General features: G+C 37.2%; 1 protein-coding gene across 6 annotated transcripts in view; it reads right to left on the minus strand.

The window, feature by feature from the left end:
* Window positions 1-17,974, minus strand: part of kif16ba (kinesin family member 16Ba) — a 33,844-nt gene that overhangs the window by 1,753 nt on the left and 14,117 nt on the right. Inside the window, exons 16-31 of one of the 6 annotated variants that reach the window (XM_084393409.1) lie at window positions 16,690-16,772; window positions 16,159-16,247; window positions 14,738-14,770; window positions 14,323-14,376; window positions 13,096-13,297; window positions 12,589-12,812; window positions 11,425-11,809; window positions 9,990-10,250; window positions 8,098-8,435; window positions 5,373-5,531; window positions 5,171-5,276; window positions 4,138-4,185; window positions 3,127-3,171; window positions 2,925-3,047; window positions 2,703-2,792; window positions 5-88 (exon numbers count right to left, since the gene is read on the minus strand). In XM_084393409.1, the coding sequence (XP_084249535.1) occupies window positions 5-88; window positions 2,703-2,792; window positions 2,925-3,047; window positions 3,127-3,171; window positions 4,138-4,185; window positions 5,171-5,276; window positions 5,373-5,531; window positions 8,098-8,435; window positions 9,990-10,250; window positions 11,425-11,809; window positions 12,589-12,812; window positions 13,096-13,297; window positions 14,323-14,376; window positions 14,738-14,770; window positions 16,159-16,247; window positions 16,690-16,772 (2,324 nt within the window). The remainder of the gene's footprint in view (window positions 1-4; window positions 89-2,702; window positions 2,793-2,924; window positions 3,048-3,126; window positions 3,172-4,137; window positions 4,186-5,170; window positions 5,277-5,372; window positions 5,532-8,097; window positions 8,436-9,989; window positions 10,251-11,424; window positions 11,810-12,588; window positions 12,813-13,095; window positions 13,298-14,322; window positions 14,377-14,737; window positions 14,771-16,158; window positions 16,248-16,689; window positions 16,773-17,974) is intronic. The other 5 variants (XM_084393410.1, XM_084393411.1, XM_084393412.1 and 2 more) reach the window with 5 other exon arrangements.

Here is a 17,974-nt window from a genome sequence, read left to right on the forward strand (position 1 = left end):
TTACCTCCAACTGATTCCGGCGCTCCGCAATCATTCTTTCGTCTCTGTTTCCAAAAATCTTTTTGGGAGGGAAGGCCAAAGCCGCGAGCTAGAACAAGACATTCACGAATTAAAATGTATGTAATATTCCATAGTTGGGTGAATCTCACTAAAACATGGCAAGATTATATTTGGAAAGTGGGGAAAAAAATAATGGATGACCTTAGTGTATATTTCCTCATATTTTCATTTCCAGCTAAATATTTTATCATTTTGGTGTGATATATATTTATAGGAATGATAACATTTTATAAAGATTACATATATAAATATTTAAAATAATGAAAAAAAAAAAAAAGACAGGTTACTTGAATAAATTTGATCTAAAATCAATTTAATCTTTTGCATTTATCCGGAACAACCTGTAATGCTTACTGCATGAAAATAAGGCATAAATAAATCAAAATAAATGTATGGTCCGAAAAATGTGCTTAACTTTTCTTTAAGCATAATATTTAATTATTTTGGGTTGAAATACATTCATTCAAATAATAATAATAATCATTAAAAATGTAAAAGTTACATACATTAATTTTTTGATCTGAAATGAATTTAATCTTTTATGTTAATGCATTTATCCAAAGCAACTTATGATGTATTCCAGGCAGGGCTAGACAGTACATTTTTTTTGCTCACCAGCCACTGTGGTTAGTGTCTAAGTCTAAAGTTAATAGCCACTCTGCATTTTCACTGACCACAATTTTGACATCGATACCATGGGGACGTTTTTTAATATTATCTCATAATTTGGCAGCAGGTAAATTAGGCTGCTGTCACTTTAAGACCTGACGCACGGATCCATTATACTGTTACACATGCGTTTTCTTTCTCAACTGTTTACATTTCTTACATAACTGTGTTTACGTGAATACCAGGACTGCCATTTTGAGTGTATTTGACTGTTTAAGCGCAATAAGCAGTGAAAAATAACTCCGTTTAGTGCTGAGGCGACTTTATGTGCCACACTTTGGGTGAGAGCACAAAATCTGAGGGAATGAGTAAAAATTATGCGCAAAAAGTGCAATCCCACACTGAAATTCAAGCCCTGTAACAGCAACAATATTCATCTGGAGCAAATGAAAGGAGTGAGTGAGTGGAGGCGGGTTTGTCGGCGAGATGAGAGAACAGGGTTTCTGCAGGTTTCAGTAAGTCAAATTTAAGACCTTTTTAAGACATTTTAAGACCATAAAGATTGAAATTTAAGACCTACACGACGCATTATCCAAGTTAGATAGTTATCTCGGGATCATTAGAGTATCTATCTATCTATCTATCTATCTATCTATCTATCTATCTAGGATTATCTGATGTGTGTGTGAGAGAGAGAGGGAGAGGTAGATATTTTTTTTATAGAAAATTGTACTTTTGCATATTATACTGTAAAAACACAATTATTGTTGATTTTAGTTGATCATAACTAGAGAGGAAATGATGAGATGATTAAAGTGACCAAAATTATCATGGTTATCACAGAATCCTGTTCAATACTAATACTACAGAATGAAGTCAGTTCAACAAGTTTTATGTCGAAAAACAGAAAATAACACATTGATTAGCATCAATATGCACTTTTTGTTTACGTAAACATTAAAATACCATTAAAAATGATGGCCAGATTTTAAAAGAGTGTCTTGCAACATATTATCTACTAACATGTACAAGTTCAAATAAAGTTTTGACAAAAAAGGTTTTATACAAAGATAAACCTCATATTTCAGCCTTTAAATATTTTTTTTATAAAAAGAATGAGTCACAAAAGATAAATGACTGACATTTACACATTAGCTTATATTTATTAGTTGTGTTTGGGTGCACCCCCATCCTTCATGTTGACTGAGCTTTCAATGTTGTTCTGGAAAGGGGTGATTGGTTGGTTCCTGTCACATGACCTGCGGTGCGTTTGCGGCATTCTGAAAAGTTTAGATTTTTTTCATCTCATTGCGCCTGGTAAAAAAAATATCGCGTCACTTCAATTATGAGCGCGCTTGCCGCACGCCTACATTTGAACAAACTTGAGCGCGCAAAAGACGCGATATGTGGACGGCCTCTGGCGAGCTAGCTCATATCAAGCCACGAGCGACGTGTCTGAGACCCCTGCTCTAGGGCTCCGCTTTGTAGGCTACAACTCGATACTTTTTTGCTACTTTGTAATAACTTTCTGCGGCCGGCGTTTCTGGAAATGAACGAGGGTAAACACTTTTTTAGACCTGACTAAATGAAATTTAAGACCTAGGATGAAAATCTGGCCGTTTTTAAGGCCTTAAATTTAAAGTTCAGAATTTTTGACTTTTTAAGACCCTGCGGAAACCCAGGAGAAAGAGAAAGAACAGCTGGTATCGTGTATCTATTCTGCGGAAAATGAGTATTAAAAGCGTTGCAGATATTTCAGTATTGAAAAATAAATATTTTTTTGACAACACCACATTGCACTTAATTATTTCAGATGCCTTTTTAATAGACTTCAATTGAAAAATGTATGTATTACGTATAAAATTCAACCCGCCAAAGTGGCTATAGTGACTGCGTTACACACCGCTGTAAATACACCCACATTTGGCAGGTGTTAATGTCAAGCCCAGATTCCAGGTTTATATTTCATCAGTACGTGCACTCTCTGGGAATCAAACCCATAACATGTTTCCATGTGTACATGTAGGTCATACCTCTGGATATTTCAGCTTCAGAGACTTGTGCATCTCCCGAAAACGACTGTATCTTCTAAACACCGTCCACGTTTCATCCAAAACAGTGATCTGAACACAGACGCAAAACACCAAGTCATCACAGATTTTCATGTACAGAGATTGTTTATTCAGCGGAGGTCGCCGGATGGTCAATTCTCATAGATAATGCACCGACTGAGACCGTATAAAACGCAGACAAACCTTGACTTCAAACTCGAAGTGTTCGTCTTTGCCTTGTCCGCACAGGACGTGACGTGGAATACTGATCTTCACAGGATCTTTAAGATTCTCTGGACTCGGATCCAGGGGAATGGACACCAGTCGCTGTGGAAAGACGGCCAGTGACGGTCAGAAAACACGCTAATGAAATATCATTCCCTAAACACATACAGTAAGATCATACCTCGTATTTCAGTTTGCGTGGATCCAAGCGTTTTTTATCGTTGTCCTGAGAGATTGAAAGTTTATTAGGGTCACAAAATTACACACACATAACTCAACGGAGCTGATTTCAGGGGTCAAGCGAGTACTTGTTTCTCATTTCGTATGAATAGCTATGTTTCCATGCAATGTTGCAAATTTAATATTCACTGGAATATCACTTCTGGGAGGGAATTAAACCAATTCATTCTGATGACAGACTTTGGCTCAGGGATTTCAGAACGTCCAAACCAACATCTTTGGCCAGTCCAGTTATCCAATCACATCCTCTGTTGAGGCAAAGTCACATGAGTTTTTTGTTGCGCATCGAAGGATTTATATAAAAAAAAAATTAATAATAAAAAAAATAAAGTGTTTCCATCGTAGGTCTTCTTATCTGATCTTCTTTTTTTTTTTATCCGACTCAATTGAGCACATACGTTTTTTATGCCCATTTTTAGAATTTATGCGCATCTTGGTATTTCTATCCAGTGTTTTTAATGCAATATCCCAACATTTCCATAAAAATAGATGGATGGAAACAGTGAATGTGATTCAACCAAGTAGAACATGTTCTTGGATCAACATCTTTGTAGATCCTGGAAAAAGATTCCAATCAACCAATCAGATTTGAGGTCTACAGTTAATGTCAAGTTTAGGCTTACAACCAGGGTTAGGTGCTTCTACATCAGTGTTATTCACCTATCATTTCCCTCTGATTTTGGGAATAAGTTATGGGTAGGGTTGGGACTAGGAAACATGTTGATCTAGGAACATGTCTGGGAACAGAAAAAAAAAAAATCATTGCAGCAATAGCAAATGCATCTACACAAGAAATCGGTGGGCAGGCTGCATGCTCCCAAAGTGGAAAACCGCAGAGGAAAGACCCAATCTACTGACATCAGAGATTGTGAGCGATATGCAAATCATTAAGGCTGGATCATGCAAATCACAGTCCACTCAGCTGGTGCTGATTGGCTGAGGCCTGTCTTACCTCATCCGTCAATCTAACAGAGCTACCGTCACTATCCTGTTCCTCCTCCTGTAGAGTTAAACAACTGTGTTGGTGCCAAAAACAATGTGTCTCTTGTGCACGACTAGGGAGACATTAAACTATTTTCCCACAATGCGTGCCTGCACAGAAATCTCTGTGGATAAATGTTAAAAGCTTCGGCTAATTTGATTGTATTTCCCTTTTAATAAGTTTGCAAAGTTGTCACAAATCTGTTTTTTTGCATTGTCATTATAGTTTATGTAGATTGATGTGAAAAAAAAGAAAGTTATTTAATGTAGTTTAACATAAGGCAGCAACATAACAAAATGTGAAGGTGTACGAATACTTCCGCAAGGCACTGTATACACGTGACCCTGGATCACAAAACATGGTCACATGTCGCACGGGTGTATTTGTGGCAATGGCCAACAATACATTATATGGGTCAAAATTATAGATTTTTCTTTTATGCCAAAAATCATTAGGATATTGCATAAATGATGCATAAATCTCAATTTAAAAAAATTTACCCATGTGACTGGTTTTGTGGTCCAGGGTCACATATATATATAATAGTGCTGGCATAATTATTAGGCAATTCGATATACCGATCTTTTTTTCAAGCACAGTTTACCAAATTTCAAACCACATCACACTTAATAACTACTATTAATTTCGTATATAATCATTGTTAATGTTGATATATATATAATTGTTAACAAGGACTGGAAGCGGAAAAAAAACTATTTTTTCACGAAAAAAATGGGCTAAAAAAAGATATTTAACACACTGAAAAGTCAAACATTATTAAATGCCCATGAGAAGGATGCAATACTAATAGAAATTGAAAAATGAAAGTGTGACCATAGGACAAGAAATGCTCATTGGGGTAACAGGGTCACGCAAAACAAAAGAAGACAAGACGAATATTGACTGCAAAAGACTTTCTGGTGGTTTCACACTTAAATCCTAGTCTCCGGACTACAGCTGTTGCAGTTTAAAGTGAGTGACTGTGCGAGCCGTAGTCATATACCTGCAGTGAGTCTGAGGACAGCGAGAGCGTGTTGTTGTTCTCTCTGTTCAGCAGGTTCAGTTTCTGCAGCCTCCGCTGCACCTCTTCTTCAATATACGTGTTTATCCTGAAGGAGAAACGAGTCATTAAAGGATTGCATTGCTTGGCCAAATCACAAGCGAGCAGTAAAACTGTGTTCGAGAGCACTAAGCAGCGCGCGCACCTCTCGTCTCCCACAGACAGTACGCTGGGGAGGGTCTGCATGGGGCTGACGGGCGACTGGTTCACATTGTTCTTTTCCTCTCCGCTCACGCTCAGACTCCGCACACTTCCTTCACTCTCACTGATCCTCTGCTTCAGCTGGGCAATCTCTCGCTCCATCCTGAGAAACATCCACAATAAAATCAGAAGGATAAGAGCTCTGGATTTATCACATTCATTTCTAGAGACCCCTGGGGGCCGCAAGGGGGTCCTAGGGTTCGAGTTTGTTTTTGATTTATTTTTAAAGTACATTTTTTGAGGCTGTTATATAGTTCATGTCTGCACTTAAAATCTTAATTAAATATTATATGCTTAGCGTGATTATTTTTCACATTCTCACTAAATTGAATAGTATTTCATCCTGCTTTCTAAAGACCGGTCGGAAATTCGGAAATTTATTATAATTATTAAGACATTAATTATAATTATTTTACTTTTATTTTTTTCAGTATTCTAAATATTTTCTTTTTGGGAAAAAAATGTAAGTGCCAATTTCAGATACACTTGTCAATTTAATAAAAAGTAAATATTTTCCAGATAATATTTTAATAATTTATTTTAGTATACTGATTATGTAAATGCTAATAATATTTTTTTTGGGCAAATACCATGTACCATGTTTACATTTTATATATACAGTGCTATGCATAAGTTTAGACACCCATGCTAAAGTTGACTAAAAAGAGGAATAAAAAATCATCTTTTGAAAATTGAACTTAATGCCTTAATTTAAAAAAATTGGAAAAATCCAACCTTTAAAGGGATAGTTCACTTTGAAATTAATTTTTTATATGTTTTAGCTTACCTCAAGGGCATCCAAGATGTAGGTTTCTTTGTTTCCGCAGTAGTTTCAATTTTGATATTTTTAGGTCAAACCGTTCTTGTCTGTCAGTCATATAATGCAGGTCTATGGTCACTGTCTCAAAACACAAGCACAGAGTCCAAATTAAAACAATTCCCCATCGTCCAAATGAAACAATTCCCCATCATAAGTACACATTGATGGCCTAAGACACGAAACGAGCGGTTTGTGTGAGAAAACGAACAGTATTTATAGCGTTTTTACCTCTTATACACAGCCACGTCCAAGTAATCTGATCTGACGTGTACGCAGACTGGTGCATAGATATATACACTAGATGTCGCCTTAAAGACATTCGTTCCAATGAACTGCTGTAGACAAGGCGACATCTAGTGTATATATCTATGCACCAGTCTGCGTACACGTCAGATCAGATTACTTGGACGTGGCTGTGTATAAGAGGTAAAAACGCTATAAATACTGTTCGTTTTCTCACACAAACCGCTCGTTTCGTGTCTTAGGCCATCAGTGTGTACTTATGATGGGGAATTGTTTCATTTGGACGATGGGGAATTGTTTTAATTTGGACTCTGTGCTTGTGTTTTGAGACAGTGACCATAGACCTGCATTATATGACTGACAGACAAGAACGGTTTGACCTAAAAATATCAAAATTGAAACTACTGCGGAAACAAAGACACCTACATCTTGGATGCCCTTGAGGTAAGCTAAAACATATCAAAAATTAATTTCAAAGTGAACTATCCCTTTAAGGACACCAATTTTCTTTGTGAATGAATAATGTATCGTAAATAAATAAATGTTCTTCCTTAAAATACAGGGTGCATAAGTTTGGACACCCCTATGTTAAATTCCCATAGAGGCAGGCAGATGTTTATTTTTAAGTATTTTTTTTTTTCATTTTTTTTTTAGGATACTATGCATCCTGATAAAGTTCCCTTGGCCTTTGGAATTAAAATAGCCCCACATCATCACATAGCCTTCACCATACCTAGAGATTGGCATGGGTTACTGTCCATAAGATCATCTCTCAATGCAAATCAAACTAGCTTTTAGGCTAACTGAAATAAAACCATGCCAATCTCTAGGTATGGTGAAGGCTATGTGATGATGTGGGGCTATTTTAATTCCAAAGGCCAAGGGAACTTTATCAGGATGCATAGTATCCTAAAAAAAAAAAAAAAAAAAAAAAAAAACTTAAAAATTAAGATCTGCCTGCCTCTATGGGAATTTAACATAGGGGTGTACTCACTTATGCACCATGTATTTTAAGGAAGAACATTTATTTATTTACGATACATTATTCATTCACAAAGAAAATTGGTGTCCTTAAAGGTTGGATTTTTCCAAATTTTTTAAATTAAGGCATTAAGTTCAATTTCCAAAAGATGATTTTTTATTCCTCTTTTTAGTCAACTTTAACATGGGTGTATTCACTTATGCATAGCACTGTATATATATATATATAGCATGAAAAAATATAAACATATATTGCCTTGATGTTTATGGGAGGTTTATATTTATGTGAATTTATTGGAATTATTATGCATTTATGTTTGTATTTTTGAGGATTTATGTTTTATGTGAGTGGTCTGGCATGGAAATGTTCTAAATGGAATTAATAAAGTTTTTACCATTACCTTAATCATGTTCTTACACAGTATAATTTAATATTCTTCTTCTTTCTAAACTCCTTCTTCTTCTATAAATGGATTTTTATACATAAATACATACAGCTCAGCTACCTTTATATTTATGAACAGGTTCCCACAAGAGGATCATCGTATTTGAGGGTCCTTCGCATCACAAAGTTTTGAAAAGGAAAACCCCAGTGCTAGTGTGCTCCTATAAAACAAGCCCTCACCTGTCCTGGTCCGGGTCTTGTGTTCCTGTAAACTTGGAAGTGCTCTGTCCCAGTGCGGACTGTGACCTCTTGCGGGGCCCTTCAGGGTCCGACTCCAGGCTGAGGCTCCTGCGATAGGCCGAGTGTTTCCGCTCCAGACGCGCGACCGCCTGCTCCAGAGCCTCCCGCTGCTGTTTCTCCCTCCACTCCAGGATCTCCTTCTCCTTCCTGCGAACCTTCTCCTCCTGTCGGGCCACGTTTGCAGTGAACTCGTACGACTGCTGCAGCTGCTGCAACTGCTCTGCGCTCGCGCTGTACTGAGACAGGCGCTCCTCCTTCTCCTCCAGCTCCTTCTCAACCTGCAGAGAAGGATAAAGGACAGGTTGTGAGATGCTGCTACTGAAACAAGTGCTTAGGGTGAAAACAAATCTCTGATATTCTGGTATCCAGATATTGCTCAACTTCCACCTTCAATGTAAGTCTACAGGAATTGTTACTCTCATTTTATCTATAGCCAGATGAAAATTATATGTCTAGTCACTGTAAAAAACAAACAAACGAACAAAACCTTCTAAACCACCTGCATGATTTGAGGTATTGTCATTCATGTCTGTACTAGAGGAGTTTGCTCAAATGACATGCTGGGATTTGTAGGAAAACTAGAATAATGACTCTAATGATTTCAGTTTTTTGGAACTGATTCATTTCAATGAAGTTGCGTTTTGACACACTGACTAAACCACTATTTGTTGGAAAAACAGGACAAAAATAATGGACAAGCGAGACAGTTTTGAAAACAGCTGAACTTCTGTCATGTTTCTAAATTCACAAAAATATTTCAGCAATATTAGTGTGATTTTTGTATCATTTATATACTATTATAGTATTTAATATTTTGAATTAGATTTTCTTGTTTATATTTTCAGTTTTCATTTAAATTTGAGCTTTTAGTAATTTTGTGCTTTTGTTTAATTAATTAGTTAGTTTTTAATGTTTCTATTTAGCTTTATTTTTATTTCGGTTTTAGTTTGAATCATTTTAGTACTTCAACTTCAACCAAGACAACATTTAAAAATTTCATAAAAAGTTTAAAGCTAGGGTAGGCAACTCTCAGAGAAGGCTAGCAATTAGCGAGTTAGCTTTGAAAGCACGAGATCCCGCCCTCCCTTCAGAGCGTCTCCAAAGCCACGCCTCCTTAAAAACACATAAACGCGTCACGAGAGACGGCGTTAAACTACTTCACGTCTCAAAGCAAATAACATTACAATAATAATGAACAAACAACTTAAAGAGCGCTGACCTGTACCACCTGACTGCTGCAGGTTCATTTCAGCGTTGATAGTGTTGACATAGAAACGCATAAATTCGAGTCATGAATTGATCTGAGTATAACGTCACAGGTTTCCATCTCTTCCAAATTACAGCAGTTATGGTGTGAGCTGGTTGTTTTGGTTCAGAAGGAACTGTAAAAGACGGCTGCTGTTTTGTTTGCGCTGCTCGGTGACTGACGTCTGTCTAATTCTGCATAGCATTAAACGCACTGATGACGTGTGATATGATGAGGTGGGGAAATACATACGCTGATAGGCAGGTAGGACATTGTGTCATTGCATTCGGACCAAATTCAATGATAGAACAAACAGTTTTTGTTTACGGTCCTATGCTTCCACAGATGATATATATACATATAAATACATTTAGACCACTTAATGTAGTGATTGCTATCAGGATGTGGACTTTTAACCAGCATAACAAAAAATGTTTCCGGAACAAATCACCAATACCCTGCCTTTAAGTTTTTTACATTTTTCTTAAGTTTAAGTTATTTCAAATAACGAAAAAAATGCAACTTATTCTGGCCGAGTAGCGTCAGGATGAGACCATCTGACGGACCAGAGTTTTGAGAGTGTTACCTGATACAGAGTCTCGTCCAGTTCTTTGTCCATTTCTTCTGAACTTCTGTCCAAACCAGGAGAGCCTGTTCCCCCTCTCGCTCTCTCCAGGAGCTCGCTGGCTCTCTGGCGCTCCTCGGAGACAGCGGGGAGCTGTTTCTCACGGAGAGATAGGAGCTGTCTCTCTTTAAACTGCAGCCTGTGTTCGGCCTGCTGGATCAGAGCCTCCTCCTGACCCAGAGAGGACACGTCCTGAACGCCACGGTCCATCACGTCACGGACCTAAAAAGAGGAGAACAGGATGAGACGCAGCGAATCGCCAGATTCCATTCCATTTTAAATCTAATATTGATTTGATTTAATTATTTTGGTTATTTTTATTTTTTGGTTCTAAAGTTCTATTTACTCACATTTGAAAGAAATTTTCTTTATGCTAATGCTTTAGATGATTCACTTTTTCAGACTGATTCAAACCGGTAACTCGTCTTAGTGAACTATTTATTATGGCTCATTATTATGACTCACACATATTAGTCATTTGTTTCAGGAATAGGGCTACAAGAGAGTAAAAGAGTCATTTGTTCGAGAACTGGCCTTCACAGGTCACACTATTTCATGAGATTAAAAGAAGAACAACAAGAAAGAAAGAAAAATTAAGAAAAATAAAATCACCAACATTACCATATTAATGTTACCATATTAAACAGTACTTAAGTGCCACACTATTATCCCAATAGTTGAAGGGTTAAATCACCTAAAAAAGAAATTTCAGTCATTAATTACTCACCCTCATGTCGTTCCAACCCCGTAAGACCTTAGTTTATCTTCGGAACACGAATTAAGATATTTTTGATGAAATCCGAGAAGTTTCTGTCCCTCTCATCGTCATTGCAACTTTCAAGGCCCAGAAAGGTAGTAAAGACATCATTAAAATAGTCCATGTGACTACAGTAGTTTAGTGAAAATTCTGTCTCCAATAATAAACCTACGTTCTGACATAGAACCAGGAAGCGCTGCAGTTAACACTACGTCAACAGTGTAGGAGAATGACATGGAAGAGAAGAGATTGTTGAATAAAGTCGTTATTTTAGGGGGTTTTGCGCACAAAAAGCTTCATAACATTAAGGTTAAACCACTGTAGTCACATGGACTATTTTAACGATATCATTAATAACTTTCTGGGCCTTGAAAGTTGCAATGACGTTGCTGCTTATGGGTGGTTCAGAAACCTCTCGGATTTCATCAAAAATATCTTAATTCGTGTTCCAAAGATGAGCGAAAGTCTTACGGGTTTGGAACGACATGAGGGTGAGTAATTAATGACAGAATTATAATTTTGGGTGAACTAACCCTTTGAAAGACAACACTCTAGATAATAAACAATTAAAAACGACAGGCCTGTTCGAATCCGTTTCCCTCTGGTTTCAGTGAGCTTTTGAAATACGGACAGCTCTACCTGTCTCTGTTTGTCCTTGTGCGCGTGCAGCAACAGGCCGAGAGACGTGCGCTCATTGGCCACCTCCCGTTCCAGTCGCTCCTCCTGCTGGGTCAGCGACTCCTCCAGCAAACCCAGCTCCTCCACCTGCGTCTGCTTGAAATGTTCATAGCCTGCCTGCGCGCTCCTGCGGGCCTCCTCCCCGCTCTTCTCCTCTCCATCGATGCGCGCCTCCTTGGCTCTGAGCAGCTCCTCCCTGAGCTCGGTGAGCGCCCGCCTCTCCTCCTCCAGTCGTCGAGCTTCGTCAGGAGTGAGCAGGACAGACGCCTCCTCGCTGCGCTCCCTCAGCTGCTCCTCCAGACGCCCCACCAGACTCAGCTGCTCCTTCTCACGCTCCTCAAGACGCCTGGAAGACATTCAGTACGACACGCTTGCAAAAGTAGGCACTCCATATATAAAAAAATCCAAATTTAAATACATTTTTAAATGTATGATATCTTTATAATATAACATTTCCAATATAACTTTATAATGATTATAACTTAAACAAATAAAAGTAACGACATATAATTAAATAACACACACACATAATTATTATTTTTATAAATAACTTAAATTTAATTGAACAATTTATACTAATAATATTATGTGATACTAATATTACTGTGTATATACATTTTAAAATAATATGATTATACTTATAATAGTTTTATTAGTTAAATTTACTTTTACATAACAGTACATTTAAATATATACACAATTTCAAATATTTTTATTTATTATATATATATATATATATATATATATATATATATATATATATATATAATTAAATTAATAATAGTAATTTAAAAATAACATTTTATTTGAGATATATATATATAGATAGATAGATAGATCTCAAATAAAATGTTATTTTTAAATGACTATTATTAATTAAAATATTTAATATATTATAATAATAAAATAAAATAATTTATACTACTCATATTATTATTAGTTGTATTTTTGTAAAGTAAAAAATAAAAAAACAATAAATGATTTACATTTTTAAATAATTAAAAACAAAGCTTTTCTGAAATTTAGTTTGGATTGCTTTCCCGCTTATACTGAGACTAGTTGAATAATTAAAAATATTTTCCAAGTCAGGCATTAACAGCAGGTAAAAGTCTTTTTCTTTTTCACCTGCGTTCTAGCTGGAGTTTGACGGCCTGCTCCTCCCGCTCTTTTTTGAGCCGCTCCAGCTCACGGAAGAGCTCGGTTTGTTCCGCTTGCTCTCGCTGGGCCTGAGTCTTTTCTTCCTCCTCCAGATCTTCCTCCTGCATCTCCTTCTCCTCCAGCTTCTGCTTCGGTTGTAATCTCCTCTGCTTCTGCTGTTCCTGCTCCTTCTGCTCTCTGTGTCTCTCCTCCTGAACAAAACAGACATTAGCATATAAAGAAGTCTGGCTTGACATTCAAAACATGGTTTATAAGAAAGCATCGTTTCGATTTAAACTCTTGTCTGAGGTGAATTTTGGCTCTTGGTGTGGAAATAGCAAGGCAAAAACTTACCCAAGTACAAATTAATGCATTTATGTGTTGCCTTGTGGAGAAATAACTGTTATGATTTTATCAGCAGGAAGAACAGAAGAATTCCATCATTATGGCAAAAAAATATTATTGTCTTGTTAACAACCCAAATGGCAGTCTGACCTGGAATCGCTCTTTCTCAGCGATCAAGTCCCTGAGGCGGCTCTCGATGTCCTGACTGCGTCTGCGCAGGCTCTCCTCCTGTCTGCGTATGCGCAGCTGCACCTGCTCGGACTCCTTCCTCTGAGACGCCACCTCCTGCTGCATGCGCTCAAGCTCCGCCTTCTCACACTTCTGCTTCTCCTCCATCTCTTTTATCAGCCGCCTGGACCAAGAAAACACACAAAGGGAAAGATGGTGATTGGACAGGCCAGGGCCCAAAATTAACCAGTAGTGGGTGAAACTGAAACTTTACCAGTCATAAATATATATTACATATCCATAAAACTGTATTTTGCATGATTTTTGTTAGAATTTGCAAAGTATATACCATGAGATTCCGATATATATCACTGTATATGTATTGATGCAGCTCGCTTTTGATAATTTAGAAACACTTTCTCATTTGTTAACATATTTTTACAGCATTTTGTTAATGTTAAAGTTCCCCTGTAGTCAATAATTTTATCCCTTAAAAATCACCAAAATTACATATTTAAACGTTTTTCCTTGAAACAAAATATCTTCATGCCTTAAAATAGCTTAAATGTAACTCTACACCCTTGCCTCGATTAATATACGCGGTTCTATAAATATGCAAATGAGCCCCGCCTCCACTCACTCGCACCAGCTCAGAGATCCACTTGTTGATCTGATTGGTTACAAGGTAGTTTGTGACGTCAGAAACACCAGCGATTTCATAACGCGTTTTTGATACTGTCTTCGGTTAACTGCAGTTTTAAGGAGAAAATACTCAGCAATGGTGTCGACTTATGAATTTAATGTCTTAAAGCATATTAAAAACACCATATAGACATAAACAACATTAAAAGCTTGACTTTCAAAACGGGGACTTTTATAAAAATACAATTTGTTCATGTTAGTTCACAGTACAGTAAACTAATGTTATCAGGTAAAATGTTTGATTTTAAATATATATTAGTAAATGTAGAAATTAACATTAACTAAGATTAATAAATGCCGTAGAAGTATTACTTATTGTTAGTTCATGTTAACTAAAGTAGTTAACTAATGATAACAAAAACATTATTGTAAAGTGTTACCGATTATTGTGTATTTGCATAAGTTAATTTGGCTAAAATGCTAAATTAACTGTAAATTGCTTTATGTCAATTACGTTTCACTGAAGTGTTTTGCATATATTAATATTTGATAAGTCACAAGACACACCTTTTAGTTTCCAGTTTTTCCAGTTCTTCTCTTTGCTGCCTCTCAAACTCCAGTCTGGAACATTTAAGACATAATTAGTTTCCACCTTTAGAACACACACACACACACACACACCACAGCAAACTCACACCAGCGCATGGGATGAGGGTCTGCATTATTATGAGCATCCATCAGTCACAATGCATGCGCTGCAACTATAAGCACATGCTGCAGAATACACAACAAAAACAAAAAAAAAGAGATGAAGACACACGTTCAACTAAAGTATTATGAAGATGATGATGTGCTCCTCACAAGCATGATGAACGAGAAATGCAGAGACTGAACCCACACATACTGATGATTAATATATATATATATGTATATAAATAACACGACAGTTAACATGAGGACACTAGTTGTGCTTTGGTTCTACCTGAGAAAGATGGGACCCTTTTCAGTGAAGAGACTGCCATGAAGAAGTTCAGAAAGAGGAAATGTTACCAAATACCGCTGCACAAATCCTAGCTATTAGTCTGAGTTAATTTAATTTAAAGACAATTCAAAAGAGTAAATGATGAACAACTCTAAATATTAAAATAAAATAAACACTTAGTTGTGTAAAAATGGAGTGGTTGGCGTTCATTCATGACATGAAGTTAGAGTAGTAGCAGGTCATCGCCCAGACTGTTAAGATCACAACTGTTAAGGGTTTTACAGGCCAATCATCATGCGCGATCGCAGATCAGAACCTCACCAACAAAACCATCATAAAACTCATTTCTACTGTGCATCCTTCTATTAATCTGACAATGCAAAAAGACAACATGCGTTTTGTTGTTTACTAGGGATGCATCGAGATATATATAAAAAGTTTATAGTCGATAAATCTATGGTGTTTTTTATTATTGTAAACGTGTTCTCACTAGAGCAGCTGTGTCCAACCTAAAATTATACATGCTTGAAATCAGGCATAAAAATATTAAAATATGTACAGCAAAATTGATGCATATGTATTTAGTACTGTTGAAACCTGGCACACTAGAGAAGAAAAAAAAACATTGTTTTAATTGTAAAAAATGTAATTATTTTCATCCATTACTAACCAAATCAAACCACTGGCAATAGTTTAGATTAAAATCAATCATTATGGTGCAACATCTTGAACGATTCTCAAAAAATTGGTATACAGCCTCTTGTAAACATAATCCTTATAATATGCTGATTTGCTGCTCAAGAAACATTTATTATTATTATAATTATCATGTCGAAAACAAATGTTCTGCTTCATATTTTTGCGGAAACCGTGATACATTTTTCCAGGATTCTTTGATGAATAGAAATATATTTATTTGAAATATATATTTATTGTTTTTACTGTCACTTTTGAGCAATACAATGCATCCTTGCTGAATAATATTATTAATAATAAATATCTTACTGATACCGAACACTTGAACACTAGTGGATATACCAACATTTTATTGGCTGTTGGTGGTCTTTATTGTGTACTTGTCCAATTCATAATTTAAGAAGACTTCTAAATATGCGCATTATCCTCCATTGTTAAATACCAATATGGTCACTGATATATCGTGCATCCCTAGTGTCTGTTTTTGGGGAAGGGTCTCTGGTGATCTGGCAAGCGGGGTTTGAATTAGTGTTTTTGTCTGCTGTTTTAATGCACTGGGCATCAGCGGTACCAGCAATGGCGCCGGAGGGCATGAAGAGAGTGGAGGATGGAGAGAGGAGGGAAGAGGAGGCTCCTGGGAAGGAAGAGAGGGAGGAGGGCTGAGGAAGAGGAAGCTACCACTCGCTCTAACGCACAGGTGCGCACACACACAGGCGATGGCTTACCCGGGGTTATACAGCATGACTGTGGAGAGGTTTTCACAGGATTTGGACAGATCAGACATGGATAAGCTCAGACTGGTTAGGAGGCCGCTCTGGAGAACAGGAAGAGCATTAAAGTCACCATGTAATCAAAATTCACAATTCTTATTTATTTTGTGGAATATTGCAATTTATTATAAATCTGTGCATATCATTATTATTTTTTAATTCATGTGCCTCGTAATCTTTATTCAAAATAACTTCCCCTCCCTCTTGCAGCTCATCTCTTTTCTTCTCTGATGATGCGTTTACTGGCGTGAAGGCGGGGCCACCTGTCACTCACATGAGATCCACCAATAGCAAACCACAAACATCCAATCAATTCCCCGTGGACTAAATCAAGTCCCGCCCTACATTTGTTCTTTGTTCCAAGCTGTCGTTTCACTTAGACATACGTCACAATAGGGGAAAAAAAGACTATCGCAACTTCTGTTTCACGCCGACTTCAACAAACGTGTGTGTAACGCTGAAGTTTCATGTGTGAATTTCTCTCACCTTTCTCTTCTCTCGTAGTTTAGCCGCCTCTTTAGGATGATTAAATCTGAACATATTGGTTCTGCCGAGGAGAATGACAGCACCTGAGAAACACAAATGCACTTATTAAAGTGTTGTTTAAGGAAAGACACTAAAGCAAAACTACTGCTTTTTCATGCACTGGTCAGTTTTGGGAATTTTATGAATGCTATTTTGCATCTTTCAGATTAGTGGCCAAAAACACATAATACACATTTTAAGAGTTTATTTTATAACACTTTGGGCCCTATCTTGCACCCAGCGCAATTGACTTTGTACACCAGCGCCTGTATCATTCCTATTTTGCACCCGACGCACAGCAGACTTTTCCCTCCACAGACGCACGTCGGTAAATTAGGGAATGAACTTGTGCTCCCGGGGGCGGTACAGCGAAAAGAGGAGGTGCGTTCCGGCGCAAACGTTCCCTGGTGCTATTTTGCAGTTCCAGAAAACAATTCCGCCACAGACCAGGAAAAACCTAGTCTAAAGTCAGTGCTACTCAGATGCTATTTTAAAGGGTCATGACACCCTAAACCAAAATTTCTGAGATTTTAACAGAGGTATGTGTGTTGAACACCATTGAAGACAATGTTAGCATCTGTTAGATTTAATAGTAGGGGGAAAATGGTTAAATTTTTGTTTTTATAAGCTATTTCCGTCTTCCGGGTTTAAAATCTTCATCGTGTCCACGTCACAGAGCACGATAGTACTTTGATGACTCATCGGTGTCTCATAATTATTAATGAGACTGAGTTTTTTATCCAATGAGAAGACACTTTCTATTAATTATTCATGACACCACGTGGATCTTTCCAATGACAGACATGTCAAACTATGATATCGCGTAGTAGATGAGAGAGGTAATGATGGGACGCGCGTTTGTTTTCGTGGTGCAAAAGTTCCAGTGCATCTTTCCTCGCGATGCTGCCAGGACTAGACTCCGGCCATCAACCACAGACACATCTAAACTATGTGTGTGTAGCAACTGTACAACTGGAGAATGGTGGACTTCGGCCTTGTACACCAATGCAGGTTTCGTCTTGCGAGTGATGCGGTCCCGATGACTTTTCTATCGCTTCAGAGGTGTGTGTGTGTGTGTGTGTGTGTGTGTGTGTGTCTAAAATGTAACCCTGACCGTTTTACTTGCCTTTTGTTAAATAATCACTCGTTATTAAAATTTTGATATTTCGATAATACCTCAATTGTATGGAACGTATGCTTAATTTGTGCAAATTTCTATGTCACTGTCCATCTTTATTATGTGGGT

The sequence above is a fragment of the Rutilus rutilus genome (genome assembly GCF_951802725.1).
Source record: "Rutilus rutilus genome assembly, chromosome: 2".
Taxonomy (NCBI): domain Eukaryota; kingdom Metazoa; phylum Chordata; class Actinopteri; order Cypriniformes; family Leuciscidae; genus Rutilus; species Rutilus rutilus.